General features: G+C 39.2%; 1 protein-coding gene across 4 annotated transcripts in view; it reads left to right on the top strand.

The window, feature by feature from the left end:
• LOC113406306 (cytoplasmic FMR1-interacting protein 1) overlaps nucleotides 1-14,896 on the top strand; it is a 122,715-nt gene that overhangs the window by 40,166 nt on the left and 67,653 nt on the right. For 3 of the 4 annotated variants that reach the window (XM_026650427.1, XM_026650423.1, XM_026650435.1), the window contains exons 9-17: nucleotides 2,156-2,260; nucleotides 2,583-2,674; nucleotides 3,124-3,241; nucleotides 3,822-3,944; nucleotides 8,037-8,162; nucleotides 8,261-8,427; nucleotides 9,795-9,942; nucleotides 11,645-11,798; nucleotides 12,952-13,108. In XM_026650427.1, coding sequence (XP_026506212.1) covers nucleotides 2,156-2,260; nucleotides 2,583-2,674; nucleotides 3,124-3,241; nucleotides 3,822-3,944; nucleotides 8,037-8,162; nucleotides 8,261-8,427; nucleotides 9,795-9,942; nucleotides 11,645-11,798; nucleotides 12,952-13,108 — 1,190 coding nt within the window. Of the gene's footprint in view, nucleotides 1-2,155; nucleotides 2,261-2,582; nucleotides 2,675-3,123; nucleotides 3,242-3,821; nucleotides 3,945-8,036; nucleotides 8,163-8,260; nucleotides 8,428-8,832; nucleotides 8,907-9,794; nucleotides 9,943-11,644; nucleotides 11,799-12,951; nucleotides 13,109-14,896 lie in introns of those variants that run through there. The other variant, XM_026650439.2, reaches the window with a different exon arrangement.

The raw sequence follows: 14,896 nt of genomic DNA, 5'->3' as shown, positions 1-14,896 counted from the left end.
CACATACTTGTGAATTTCACTTCAGCCAGTCCTCTGTTTGCCAGAAACAGATAGCCAAATAACTCATAATGATTAATGTGTTTATATAAAGTTTTGCCACTTCCTTTTTCCTATATCTCCTCCTTTTCTTCTACATGTATTACATACTGCAAATCTTTGATCTTAGTTCTATTTTGCAGGGGTGAAAGTAGAAATAGGGACTTACCTGTACGGGGCTGGGTTGGGGCCAGCTCTGGCCCCCAGAAGGGGCGGGGCCTTGGGTGGAAGGGGCGGGGATGGGGGGGGGTCAGAGCCAGCCCCAGACGCCTTGTACCGGTAAGTGCCCTCCCCCTCCCCCGCCGGGGAAGCAGCGGCAGCCGGGGGCTACGGCAGCAGTTTAAAGAGCCCAGGTCTCGGCCGCCGCTATCGCCCCGGGCCCTTTAAACCGCTGCCAGAGCCTCTAGCTACCGCTGCTACCCCAGGGCTCTGGCAGCAGGGCTCCCCTGCCTCTACTGCCCCAGGCCCTTTAAATAGCCCCCGGAGCCCTGGGGTTTGTGAAAAGTGTTCACCTTCACCCACAGGAGATGTGGTGTTTTTATCTTTTTCCTGTTTCAGTTCATTTGAGAGCATAGTGATTGTCTGGTTTCACACACACAGTTATTCTGCCTCTACCGCCCTGGGCCCTTTAAATAGCCCCCGGAGCCCTGGGGTAGTGGTGGCGGGGCTCCGGCGGCTATTTAAAGGGCCCAGGGCAGTAGAGGCATTGGGAGGCCCAGCCCTTTAAATAAGCCCCGGAGCCCCGCCGCTACTCCAGGGCTCCAGCAGCGGGGCTCTGGCGGCAATTTAAAGGGCCTGGGGCTCCAGCCGCTGCTGGGAGCCCCAGGCCTTTAAATTGCGACCTGGGGAAGCCGGGCCGCCCCGGTACAGCTCACTGGCTCTTGCCAGTACGCCATATCGGGGCGTACTGGTTTACTTTCACCTCTGCTGTTTTGTACATATTGGAGATGATCTAATTGAACCGAAGCCTGGGGTGGGAAAATGTTTCTATAGAGTTTTAGTGAAGGCAAAATTGAACTAATACATTTTATTTTTAGATATGTAGCATGTTTGGGCAAAAAGGGTGTTTGAAGGTGGCTCTGCATATTGAAACTTCATTTGCCAGTTGTATTACTTCCAGGGTCCAGATGGCTCTAGTTATGATTAAACGGAACCGTTGGTAGATAAATTTAGTAGTTTGGCACTTGCATATGTAATATTGTGGTGGATGAGGGGAAATGTAAAATGTACTTCATTTAAGTATGGTATTTTCAGCTGAATGTCTCAATAGATGAAATTATATAGAAAAAAATACGGAATAGCACTTAAAATGCTTTCAAGTAGGACAAGCTCTTCTGAGGGAATTGGGGTATTTAATCCCCAAAGAACTAGGTACAGTATTTGTCATGTAGATGAGATATGCTGGCACCCTGAAAGAACCATAGAACGTACTGGATAAATTCTACCTGTAAGGATCTCTGAAGGGCCCATCAGTGCTGCTGAGCAGTTAAACATGCACATATATTATGGACTGTAGTTCTGGATTTCTAGTACTAAGTAAGTCCTATTGCCTGTGTAGAATTATAACAGTTTGTTATTAATTCCAGAATTTAATCACTCTTTTTTTTTTGGGTGCACCAGAGTTCTCCTATGTATAATCTAAAGATAAACAGAGGGCTATAAAAAAGAAGGAGCTTGACAATGGTTGACCTAAACTTCTGTTACATAACCAACTCTGCATCCATCATTTTAATAAGAAATAGGAATTTAAATGAAATATCTAAAAAGAGCCACATTCTAATTTAAATGGGATAACATTTTTGTATGTCTAATCTTTATGCATCTAAGCTGCTTTCAGTAAGTCTTGTTTAATCAGGCTAATATTAATTTTAAAAATGCTACACACTGACATGACTGTAAATTTAAAGTACTACAGAAAAATTAAATACATACTCATGAGTCTCATATTTTGTCACTGGGAGTTTTGAAAAGTGCCTGGTGTGCTTTATATGTGTGTGGTTGTGGGTGTGTTAACCAGTTGTGTATTATTATGATAAAAGAACATGGTCTTATTTTCAGCTGAATCCACTACTTGTGAGCTTGTCTTATGGAAAAGTTATATGGTTTGTTCTTTTTCCAGGTAATGGGCTTTGGATTGTACCTGATGGATGGAAGTGTCAGTAATATCTATAAATTGGATGCAAAGAAAAGAATAAACTTGACCAAGATAGACAAGTTCTTTAAGGTTGGTTAAGAGAGTAATGTTTTAATTAGAATTTTTAAAATATTATATTTTAATGGTGATTTTTCTCCCATTTAAAATACATAGTATTATACTTCAACCAAATAGCGTGATACTTTTTCATGAGTGGATACTCTCAATTGTTCAAATTTGTACATAGTTTAGTTGGATGACAAAAACAATCTTTAACAAAATAACACTAACTAAGCCAGATAATTTTGAACTTGAAGAGGGTGATTTGTTAGGATAACCAAATAAAATTTAAAAACACTTAAAAAATTTGCATTTAATAACTTACTTCATCTTTTTTCCCCCTTGAGTACAGCAGCTGCAAGTGGTCCCGCTGTTTGGTGATATGCAGATTGAACTGGCAAGATACATTAAGACTAGCGCCCACTACGAGGAAAACAAATCCAGGTAGGAATGCAGCACAATACTGGGGAGAGGGGCAGGTCCTTGTGGTGCATAAGGCTAGTTTTTTTCATTGCTGTTGTTTAATTTGGCATGTTTGGTAATAGTAGCATGCCCTTTGTCCTTTTCTGAGGTTATACCATTATGAAATTTTCTACTCAGGAACACACAGTAACTGGCAGGCTTTATAGTTAAACATGGGTAAAGCGAAGACCTTTTCTTAAGGTAGTTGAGTGAGGGATAGATCTTGACCTGTTGGTATTGTTTGGGCTCAGAAAGACAGCCCATCTCTAAAACTTCTAGGACAGAGAGAGGGAATCCATGACTCAAGGCCTTAAAAAAAAGAGAAGGAAGATGTAAAAGCTGAAAACAGCCGCTCGGTCGTATCACTTATGTGATATCAATTTGTGATGTCTCTAAGGTTAGGATTTATTTTTTCTCGTGTTCTGAAATAGATGGACGTGCACCTCTTCCAGCAGCAGTCCCCAGTACAACATCTGTGAGCAAATGATCCAGATCAGAGAAGACCATATGCGCTTCATTTCGGAACTGGCTCGTTACAGCAACAGTGAGGTGGGTTAATGCTGTCTGTGCCGATTGCACTTGAGTAATGAACGTTGCTATAATTAGAAGCATGAGATGTAAGTAAACCTCAGACTATGTTAAAATGACACTTAGATCTTCTAATGATGTTTTTGCACAAGTTTATAAGAGTGAACTAAGTTTGTGTTAGCCTTAATTCTGTATTTGCAGACTTCATCACACTTCTCACATGCCAGTACATTCCAGAACAGGTGGGGTATTTTCTTTGGAATTGCATGTCAAACTCATAGCCTAAGAGCATATACATAGCTTTATGAATAAAAACAGTGCATTCTTCAAAACAGGCACATCTTCCTCATACCGTATGAGGGTTGTCTTCTTGACTTAGTCCGCTGTAATGTTTTGGTGATAAAGGATACAAGTACTTTATCTCTAGAATTTGTGAATTTTTAAGTAAGTAAATATGTGGGCTGAAAAGGCAGTAATTGGTGTATTGAATGCAAGGTCTAGTGCATATTAACCAGCACAATCTTTTATTTCCAATAAAAAATGGTTTTTTAGTGCCACACACAGCGCATTTAATACTTGTGTTTACTTTATTTTGTTCTAGGTAGTGACTGGGTCTGGCCGTCAGGAAGCTCAGAAAACAGATGCAGAGTATCGAAAACTCTTTGATCTCTCTCTCCAGGGACTACAGCTCCTATCTCAGTGGAGTGCACATGTTATGGAAGTGGTATGTTACCTGGGGAGCAAAACCAGAAAAGGAGGAAGTTTAGGGAGACGAGACAACTAGATAGTGAGGCTGGGTGGTTTTTGCTTTGATGAAAAATATTTATATGCTCTATCGCCATTTGTTTAGCTGCACTTCTATTTTCAACCAGGGAAGAAGACAAAATGTTTTTTTTCTTGAGATAGTGGCAGTACAACTGTATTAATCAGCTGGCCAAGATGCAATATCTCTCACATCCTCTTTCAGTAGGCTGAACTTATTAAATTTAAGATGTAGTGATCCCCTTTAAGCCAGAGCTAGCTATTTTTATTCCGCTTTTGAACATATGTTTTGTGGTTTTAAAGCTTCCTTTATTTTGCTACAATACAACTTTAAATGATCTTTCATAGACTGTATCCCAACACACTTCCCAAAGTGAAAAAGACAGCAGATGATATGTGGTATAAATAACAGAAAGCAGTTGTATTTTGGCATTTTCTGGTGAATAAATTAAAACATTTAGGGCTTCATCCAAAGGTGACGAAAGTAAATGGAAAGATTCCTATTGGCTTCAGATCAGGCCTTTAGTCATAAGGCTGGTGAACACAGAGAAAAAGGAGGAAAAACATGACAGAGAGCAAGAGAGGGAAATATGAGAGGGGAGGTATAGGAAAGCTCTAATGATCTATTTTTATTTAAACAACTAATCTTGCTGAGAGTAGATGCCAGTGGGGAAAGTGATTAAAAATCTGTAACTTTGACTTCAGTGTAAACAAGATATTTGTAATGGCAACAATTAAAAGAGAGGATGCTAAAGTACTCTTTTTTTTTTTTTTTTTTTTTTTTTTTTAATGTCCCTGGCTCTCGCACACTAACACTGCGTATCCTATCTGTACCATGGCCTAACCAAGACAACCTATCCCAAGAGCTTAGACAGTCTGCAGGTGGTGGTAGGTGGAACATGTGCTTCTGCCTACTTCTGTCCAGTACTGGCAGTCAAGCTGGGCGAAATTTTTCAGTCAAATAGTTTATTAGCTGAAAAATGCAGATTCAGGGAGACTAAAGCTATTCATGAATTAGGGTTGAATTTGGCCAATAGTTTCGGCCGAATAAAAAAAAATGTTTCAAAAAAGTTGAAGTGAAAGGTTTCAGTTTTTGTTTCAAAATTACATGTTGTTCTAAAATGTACCTAGATTTGTCAAAAAGTAAAGAACACCCAAAACAAAAAACCTAAAAAATTTCATTTTGGGTTGAATGAAATGTTTTGTTCCATCCTAAATAATTTGTTTTTCAGTTTTTCATTTTTGATCACCAAACCAAAAAATCAGCTGTTAGCTCAGCTCTAATTGGTGGTGCAAGGCCAACGGCCTGCCGTATGTAGTGCTTCCATGAATGGTACTATGATAAACACATCCTTGGTTCCTAACCACCTTTTGAAAATTAGGACAGATAAATCATGTCATTTCTTCCTATGTAATGTATACAAAATCTATCCACCCCTTTCTGTTGTGAAAACCTTTAGTTCATGCTTTGATGATCTCCCACTTAGACTACAGCAACCCCTTTTTCTCTGTCCTCCAAAATCCCTCTTGCTTCCCTAGTTTCTGTCTTTACAAATTGCTGCTTCCAAATCATCTCTCTCTCCTGCACGACAACTATGTGATCTCTCTGCTATGGGACCCTTTTCTGGCTCTGCGTTGTCTTCTGGATCAAATTCACACTTTCTATTCGGATTCTATGCAGCTCTGCTCCTGCCCATATCTTGTCACTGGTTGCTCACTGCTCTTCTGTCTGGTTATGTCCTGTGCTGTGCTTTTCTGATTTCTCAACCCCTTATTTCTTACTTGTGCAAGCACTTCAGTAACTCCTCCCATAGTCCTGTCAGTCCCTTCTCTCATGCCTCACCCCCCACCCTCTCCAATGCCGAGAATTTCTTTCTGAGCCTGTATACAATCTATCCTGCCGCTCCCTTTTCAAATCCCTCCTCAGAATCTTTACCCACATTCTCAACCCCCAACCCTTATTATGTAAATAGAGTACAAATAAGTAAAAAAGTCCCTAACAGGCATATTGTGCCATCTTAACACCACAAACTAGTTTTTATGTGTTCCATCCCCTTGCCTACTGTTTTCTCCTGGGATCCTCTTTGTTGTACTCAACTTAAATTGCAAGACAAGAATTGTTTCTCTTTACTTGCTGTGAAAAATGTAATGTGACTCCATGGCACTTAATATGGGGCTGGAATGAGCCCACGGGGCTGGGAGTGATTCAAAACAAATTTCTTAGAAAGATTTTTGTCGTCTCCCAAATAATACCCCAGCTGTTCTGAGACAGGTATAAACTCTATTCTGTCCAAAGTGCAGTATAGCAATATTAATATTCAGCTTTTTAGTCAAAGTATGCCCCCACATATGCCCCCAAAGTATGCCAAAGTTATGCATAGAGGAACAGCTCAGTAGGTCTTTTTCATGTACATTTCGTCGGTTAGTGTATATTCAAAACTCTCTGCATTCTCTAGGTTTCTCAGAATCAGAAATTTAGATTTAAGTTTAAAAATGTGAAACCCACAATCAAGTTGAGAATAGAAGATATTAATAAGCAAATGGATATGGCAATTGTTTCTCTTTCAAATATAGGGTGACCAGACAGCAAGTGTGAAAAATCAGGACAAGGGGTGGGGGGTAATAGGAGCCTATATAAGAAAAAGACCCAAAAATCGAGACTGTCCCTATAAAATCGGGACATCTGGTCACCCTATTCAAATATCACCTGGATTACCTCCCTGTTAAAAAGACTCATGGGTTTGCCAGATATTTAGATGGTTTATGTAAATAGCATGATAAGGAGGGCCTTTACAGCTTTCCCTTTTAAATCCAAGCAAATGGCTTACTTAGACGGCCGATATACTAACACTGAGAAATGTAACCAACGCTGTCCCTGCAGTTTAGGGTAGCTGGAAGACCTACTCCATGATCTGTTACATTGTAATCTGTATTGTCACTTGAGGTCAAAATGGCTTTCAGTGTTTTTGTCGTGGATGTCTTTTTCTATGACCTCTCAGGAAATAGAATGTTTCTTAGGAACTGACAATGTCTATGATCCAAGTGTTTGTTCTGTTTGCATGGGCAGCCACTCAAATAAGGAGACGGCAAGTGGCATGGTGATTATGTATGGTTTGATGGTATCTGGCTTTAAAAAAAAATCTTCATAAGTATTTTAACATTTATAATTTTAGGTTTAGTTTTAAGTTTTATTGTAATATTTTTGATTTTTGTGCGTTGGCCTAAGGCTAAGTTTCTATTAATAAACTTTGCTTTGGCACTTGGTATTTTAACCCATAATAATGTCTTATACAGCACTATAAATCTGTCTACCACTCAAGTTGTGGTAGGTGTCACAACTCAGTTCTTGTTGCTAAAATTAAAGTTGTGGAAAACTGGATTAGTAAGTAACTAGAATTTTCCAGTTAACATAATTAATTGATATGATCAATTCCTGCTAAAAATCAGTATTGGAACATCTTGCACTATGTTAGTATGATATTTTGATCTTGGTACCTGAACAGGACACATTTCTCTTGAAATATTGCATTTTCAGAGTCACAGGCAAAATCAATCCCCCCCCCCCTCTTTTTAAAGTCCTAACAGAAATCAGCAAGTCTATTTGGCTTCAAACTGTCTTTAAAATCTAAACAGTCAGTCATTTCAAAATCTTCTCTTTACACTTGTTTTTGCATATGAGGTGTCTTTCTCGGTTCTCTGTAGGTAAAATGAAGACAGGCTTTTACTTACGTTAATCTTCATTAAAACGTTAGACCACATCACATGCTGAGAATTTCTTGTATTCTTTGAATTAATGTAGTGTAGAGATATATGTCCGATAGATCTTTTAGAAAGTAGTGAATATGGCAAGTGATTTCTGTCGGAGTTTTAGAACTTATAATACTGTTCTAAAAACGTGCAGTATCATATCATCAACTATTACTAAGAATGAAGGAATGTCTTATTAGAATAAAACCTGCATTACAGGTAGGGTGTCCTGTGGTCTTTTTGTGTTATTTCTCAATCTTTTCTTTTCTTCCATATATCTTTCTTCACCTACCTGTGTGAATTTCAGTATTCATGGAAACTAGTGCATCCAACTGACAAATACTCCAATAAAGATTGCCCTGATAATGCAGAAGAGTATGAAAGAGCAACACGATACAATTATACCAGTGAAGAGAAGTTTGCCTTGGTTGAGGTAAAAGAAACTTTCCCCCTTTATAGAGATTTGGGCTTTTTCATTCTTCCCCCTTCCCTTTATTTATATATTTAAAAAAATATATATTCTCCCTACAGGTTATTGCCATGATCAAAGGTCTTCAGGTGCTGATGGGGAGAATGGAAAGTGTCTTTAACCATGCCATACGTCATACCATTTATGCTGCTCTTCAGGACTTCTCCCAGGTTACACTGAGAGAACCATTAAGGCAGGCCATAAAGAAGAAGAAAAACGTAATTCAGAGGTAGTGTTAACATTTTCACACAACGTCTTATATTCCTTCTCCCATATTTTACTAGTTAAATATTGTCTAATGCTAACATTCATATTTCAAAGGCAACCACCACCATTGCTCATAGTTTGAATGTCAAAAATTAGCTTTGCTGACTACATATTAGTCTAAAACAACCTGCTCGGTGCTGATTACTTTAAGATAAGAGAACTAGAATGGGTAACAACATGTAATATTTAAACCTTTTAATTCTACCATTGCCATTAATGGTATGTGTTGTCTTGCTTTTTATTTTAAAGAGAAACTGGAGGCAACTTTCTGATGACTCCAGTACTACTACTACTTGTTCTTCTATATTGCTCGTCCATCTTCTCTGTCTCTTCATCCCAACCCCCACCACCACAAAAAAAGAAAAAAGCCTCCTGTTGTTGTCTTTCCCCTCAACTTTTCCTGCTCTCTTCACCTCCCACTACTCAATCTTCTATACTGTGGTCAGTGCCATCCTTAACCTTGTTTTTGTCTCTCCAGCTGTTGCCTTTCCTCATGACATGTTGTACCTTTTTGATTTACTCCCACCCATTGCTGGGTGCCTTGTGGGTGAAGACCCTTGACTGGTCATGCTACTGCTAAACTCCACCTCCACAAAAATACCATCCCAAACAAATGAATGAAATGTTCAGATTATTCCAGATTTTAAGATTTGCAAGTAGATTCTTACACTGTTTTTTTCTGGTGACTTTCATATTCCTTATGTAAATCTGTTGTAGTCTGAGGTTTTCTGGGTGTGGAAACAAAAGTGTTTCTTGAGCCATTAAAGTAACATTTTTCAGGAATGTTTGAATGTGGGAGGTGGAGTTCACTTGGTCACTCAGTACACTATGAGCAATGCTTAGATGGTTTTTGAGAAGTACTCATATTCCAATTCAATACAATAATTATAACTGAAGAGCATCATCATAATGGATGACCACAGCCACACCTATGCAAACCTTTAAGAGATTATTTTATCAGAATCCTTCTTAGAATTTTAAAAAGTATTATGCATTACCAAAATATTTTATAAGCAGAAGCTTTCTTCTTTATTATCGGTGTTCTTCAGGTCTGATTAATTTGATGGTAAATTCTAATGTTATATTGAATTTGTATCTGTGCTAGTGAATTCTGATGGTGTACAACCCAAGGTCAATAATATACATGTATATCTTGCTAAAGGTATCTATCAATGATGGAAAAAACAAATGCTGTCAAAGTATGACTCGAAAATATAAGTTTGACTGATAAAATACCGCCCCTCTAGAAAGTTTGCTTCAACATGCTTGTGGCTCTGAAATAAGCATTTATATTTGTTTGGGTGCTAAAGCATTTTGGATTGTGTCTAGTGTTCTTCAGGCCATCAGAAAGACAGTTTGTGACTGGGAAGCAGGACATGAACCATTTAATGACCCAGCACTAAGAGGAGAGAAAGACCCCAAAAGTGGTTTTGACATCAAAGTTCCGAGGCGAGCAGTGGGACCCTCCAGTACCCAGGTATTTCCTGTTCTTCCTGTATGACTGGATCCTTTCCTGGCTGGCTCCTCCTTCCAGACTAAATTGTCCTTGTTGTTTTTTAAACTCCTTAACTGTGTAGGTCCTTCCTATATTTGCGTTCTTGAACTTGGTCCTAGCGGATATTTGTGCTGACCCCACCTCTCTTTCCACCACTGTGTCTTAAGTCCGTAATGTCTTGTGCTTTTGCCATGGTGGTCCATAGAGTGCAGAATTCCACCTTGAAATCCATCTAATCTTCTCTCTCGCTACTGTTAAACAGCATAATTTTTTCAAAGATGTTCTTTATAATAACCACTGTTACCCCATATTGAGAAGCTTACCCCTTCTCCGTTTTCTAGGTGGGATCCCTCTTTATCTTTTTTGTTTGCCGTTTTGAGGGAAGTTTGTATAGTAGCGCGTTTATGATTGATAAATTACTGCAGAGTGCTCTGAGCACACTGGGACATGAAAATGAGTGGAATTATGGTATATCAATGAAATACAGTGATTCCTAAAATCTTGGGGTGGAGTTGGGGAAGAGCCTGTTTAGGCAGTGCTTTTATATTAATCATGGGTGACTGAGTTAGGTTTAAAAAATTGTCTGGAAAAATGTTTAAATAGCTAATGAAATTTTTGTTTAAGTAAATGGAATCAGTACAATGCTTTATTCTAATAATAATTCTTTTTTTTTTTTTAAATCACCATCAATGTTTTTTCTTACTCTTGGTATGTTTAGGGGGCTTTCTTTCACTGGTTGTTGCAAGCTCATTAAAATACACTGTTCTGTCTGCTGTCTGTTCTTGGATATACACACCTGTTTATCTTTGCTGAGGCGGGGAAACAAATTACAGCAATTCCTTGGATTGCAGTTCTGTCAATTTTATGTAATTTCAAAATAATAATTCACTGGATTTACTGCACTTAAAAATCTTTGTGAAAAAAACGAGAAGCAGCTAGTCTCTTATGACCAGATTCAGCTCTCATTGAAGTCAGTGGGAGCCTTTCCATTGACTTAAATGAGCATTGTATTGGACCCTCACAGAATAATGAGGCCAAATGAAGAAACTTGCCTACTTTAGAAGTGGATGTTTCCCTCTGCATGCTTACTGTATTGTTTTTCATCCCTTAACACACTAACACACACTTTTTCTGCTTCTGTTTCCCCTTCCTTATTTACCCACGTGTTGTATTAACTGTTTCTCTCCCCCCTGCCTCTCCTTGTCTGTTGGTTTTTAGCTCTACATGGTTCGCACTATGACAGAGTCCTTAAACTCTGCTGAGCTGTTGAAGCAGCTCAAGTCTCTTGGAATGGAAAAGCTATTGCATGTGATAAACAAGTTTCTGAGGCAGTCCTACATCTATCCGCCTCTTTTAAACTTTGGTGGTAAGATATTACTTATTATTTTTATTTGTGGCAAGTGAACTGTTCCACTGCAAATTATCTATTGCTTTATATTAATGCAGACTCCCTTTACATGGAAGGCTTTCTGGCTAGGCATTTATATTGGCATTAACTTTTGGTTGGAGCAGTTATCTTTTTCCCAAAGGAGAAAGGCATGGCTCTTGCCGAAATTTTACTAGGTTTCAGTTTGAAGTGGAGCAGTCACTTTCTTGATAGTATTTCTCAGTGTTGCTCAACTAATGTACCATGTGTATTTTCCTTTTTTCCTTTCCACCACAAATGTTTCCTTTAATGATACAGCTTTACATGGTGAGAACTATGTTAGAGTCTCTCATTGCTGACAAAAGTGGTTCCAAGAAAACCTTGAGAAGTAGCCTTGAGGGGCCCACCATATTGGACATAGAAAAATTTCATCGCGAGTCTTTCTTCTACACTCATTTGATAAATTTCAGTGGTAAGATACGTAGATGATCAATGTCCAGCTTAGCATGTCCTAACACCTTTAACGTGCCCTGGAAAATGTTTCCGATTACCTAAGCCAGTTAGATCTGGTTTGTTTATCTAAAACATTGGCCAGTCAGAACTTTTTGAAATACAAAAGAAAGATTCACCTAAATGCTTTTGGTTTTTTTCCCTTTTATGCATTTGTTGTAATGGGCTGTATTTTTTTTTTTATCTTATATTTTTATATAATAAAGACACAACATCAGACCTGTTTAAATAGCAAAAATTTAAGAATTTTATTTTTTTAGAAGACACACCGAGTCCCCAGTAGTGGTAAATTTGGTATTGATTAGCTACCCCTCTGTATTCTGTCAGTTGTAATCGGAAACATGTTATCCTAATGGATTCACCTACTGACATTGAATGTATCTAGTCTTCGTCATCACCATGTTGTGTTGTCTTTCATCTTTTTATTTTTCTGGAACCCTTAGCTCTCAAAAGAGAGGCGCCCGTTAGTTCCAGTACTAACGCTTTCCATAAACAGCACTGTGTTCATTAGAAAACGTTAAAGTAAAAAGTTCATGCTTGTTTTGGTTCTCTAGCAATCTGAAAACATTGCCTGTGGTGTGTCTGTTACCTGGAGAGACTAAAGGAATCTCTCATCATCTCAGAATTATCTTCCCTTATTCCAGACTCTCCCTCAAGAGTTCAGATAATTCCCTGCCCTTCTAATCTGCAAGGATCATGTGGGGCCAGTCAATTCTACTGCTTAATCGGATGGATGGAATAAAAATGATGGCCACAAGATGCTTCTCCCCAAGCTACTTCTTGAGCTGAGAGCATTGATTTTACAGCACTTTGAGCCCCTGCTGGAGAATTAAACTTGGCTCTCCTCCAGGGTGGTATAATATACTTTTGCCACTAAACCAGTGGGCTGGCCCACTTTGGCAATATTTTCTGTAATGAAACACTTGAGCTTTTGTGTGTGTTCATAACTATTTTACAAACCTCACAGGTTTTACATTTGAATTTGATTTACATGTAGCTCTAGTGACTCACCTGCTTTGTAGTTTCACATTTACCATCATAATCACATTTTTTTGTTTTGTTCTTAACATGTTTCTCATATGAGAAGAATAATGGCTTGTCATTTATTCTGAAAGAAACCTTGCAGCAATGCTGTGACCTGTCCCAGTTGTGGTTCAGAGAGTTCTTCTTAGAACTCACCATGGGTAGAAGAATCCAGTTCCCCATTGAGATGTCTATGCCTTGGATTTTGACCGACCATATTCTGGAGACGAAAGAGGCATCAATGATGGAGTAAGGTCTATGTGTGCTCTTCTTTTGCGTCATTTTAAATACCATTGTATTATAAAGTTAGTGCCTTCACTGATGTTAACAAGTTGTTGCTGGGATAGTATTGCAAACGTAATTCTTTAAAGATACTGTTTCCTGGATTCTTACTCTTTCATTTCTGCACTCTAGCGTGAGTTCCCCTGACTCTCAACGATTTTGGTTCTTTGAGGCACAGGCAGGCCAGCCTTATTCTGAGAGCAACACCCAGTGCTTCTCTGCCCCCTCTAGAACGTAAAGTTTCCAGGTGAAATCCTGACCCTATCAAAGTTAATGGCGACACTCGTATTGCCTTCAGAGCAGCCAGGATTTAACTCTCACTTCCTTGATGAATGGAAAGCAAATAGCTCCCCACACTAGAAATGTAACAGACACCAAAGAATGATAGGACAACACCTTCAGAAAAAAATGTAATTGAAAATGTACCCTATTCTGAAGTGGATAAGTAGGAATCATCCAAATACAGTGTCTTCAGAGAAATAGAACTGCAGGTGAACAATTATTTATTCTCAGTATCCTGAGTGTATGTACAAGGAAAAAGAAAATGAAGCTAAATTGTCTTATTTGTTTTCATCTCTTTTTGAGACAAAGCTGATAGCAGTATTTTAATGCTTTTCATTTCTGTGGGTTTCTATTTGCTCCTATTCCCTATGGGGGCCTATCGTGCAATGGACAGAAAAGTTGATCTTGTGTGGTCTGAAAGGTCTTCCACTCCACACATTTAAATTGTCATGCTTAGTAAAAACAATAGCTTGGGAAATGTTTTGGAGATGTGGGATACCAAGTGTTACATTCTGAGGTTTGTATGGTAGTGGTCTCTGCTGTCTCCTGCTGCTATCTGCTTGACTTAGCTCAGGAGGGCCAGCGTTCTCTGGAGTCTGTCATGCAGGCCACATAAATGCCTGGATTAGGCCTCTGGACTGGATGTTTGGCACTTTTGCCCCGACTGTTCACTCCTTTCTAGAGAATTTAGTAGTCAGATTTTTTGTGGCAGGGTACACTGCAGGTAATAGACCTGCTTGCCTTCTGTATTTTTAATCTTCTCAGTCTAAACTACAAATGAGGTATAATTTTTTTCAATTATCAAGTATTTTTGTTAATATATTTACAGAGAAGCATTTCACAAACTGTGAATATTTGTTCTTCGAGTACGTGTCAGTGCAGATCCCACTGTAGGCATGCATGGGCCCAAGATCAGAATTTTCTGAGTAGCTGTGCCCCTCAGGGCAGCATCTGCACCCTGTGCCTCCCAGGCCCCCATTCAAGGGCATAAAGGAATAAAGAGGGGAGTGTCTTCAGTTCTCTCTTACTGTCCACGGAAGTGAGATGGAACCTGGGGAGTGTCCGATCTGCTACTCACTTCAAGCTCTGTTTCTAACCTAGTTTTATGAAAAAAATCCTTCTTCAGCTCTTACCTTGTTAATTTTTTCTTTGGCCGTCTCCCCCAAAAGAGAGGACACTCCCGCATAGTCCCCCGTACAGCATGGCAAGTACTTGGCACTAACCACCGTGGCAGGTGCCAAACCCTTATGGTTTAATCCCTATCTGTCCGACAAAGACCTCGTCCTGCTGGTCAACCGGCATCACCAATGCCTTTTCTGTTTTGGGGAAAACCACAAATGAGTCGTGTGTAAATCCTTCTCACTGAGTGCTCACAAGTCGAGGGATGTGCAGCTAAAACTCCACCTGCTTGAGTAATCAGTGTGCATCACCTCAGACCCAGATTCAGATCCAACTCCAAACAGCCCAAGGGGG

The sequence above is a fragment of the Terrapene carolina genome, unplaced genomic scaffold (assembly GCF_002925995.2).
Source record: "Terrapene carolina triunguis isolate 2854851 unplaced genomic scaffold, T_m_triunguis-2.0 Scaffold25, whole genome shotgun sequence".
Taxonomy (NCBI): Eukaryota; Metazoa; Chordata; order Testudines; family Emydidae; genus Terrapene; species Terrapene triunguis.
Note: the sequence above shows the minus strand (reverse complement) of the source record. Positions and strands in the feature narration are given on the sequence as shown.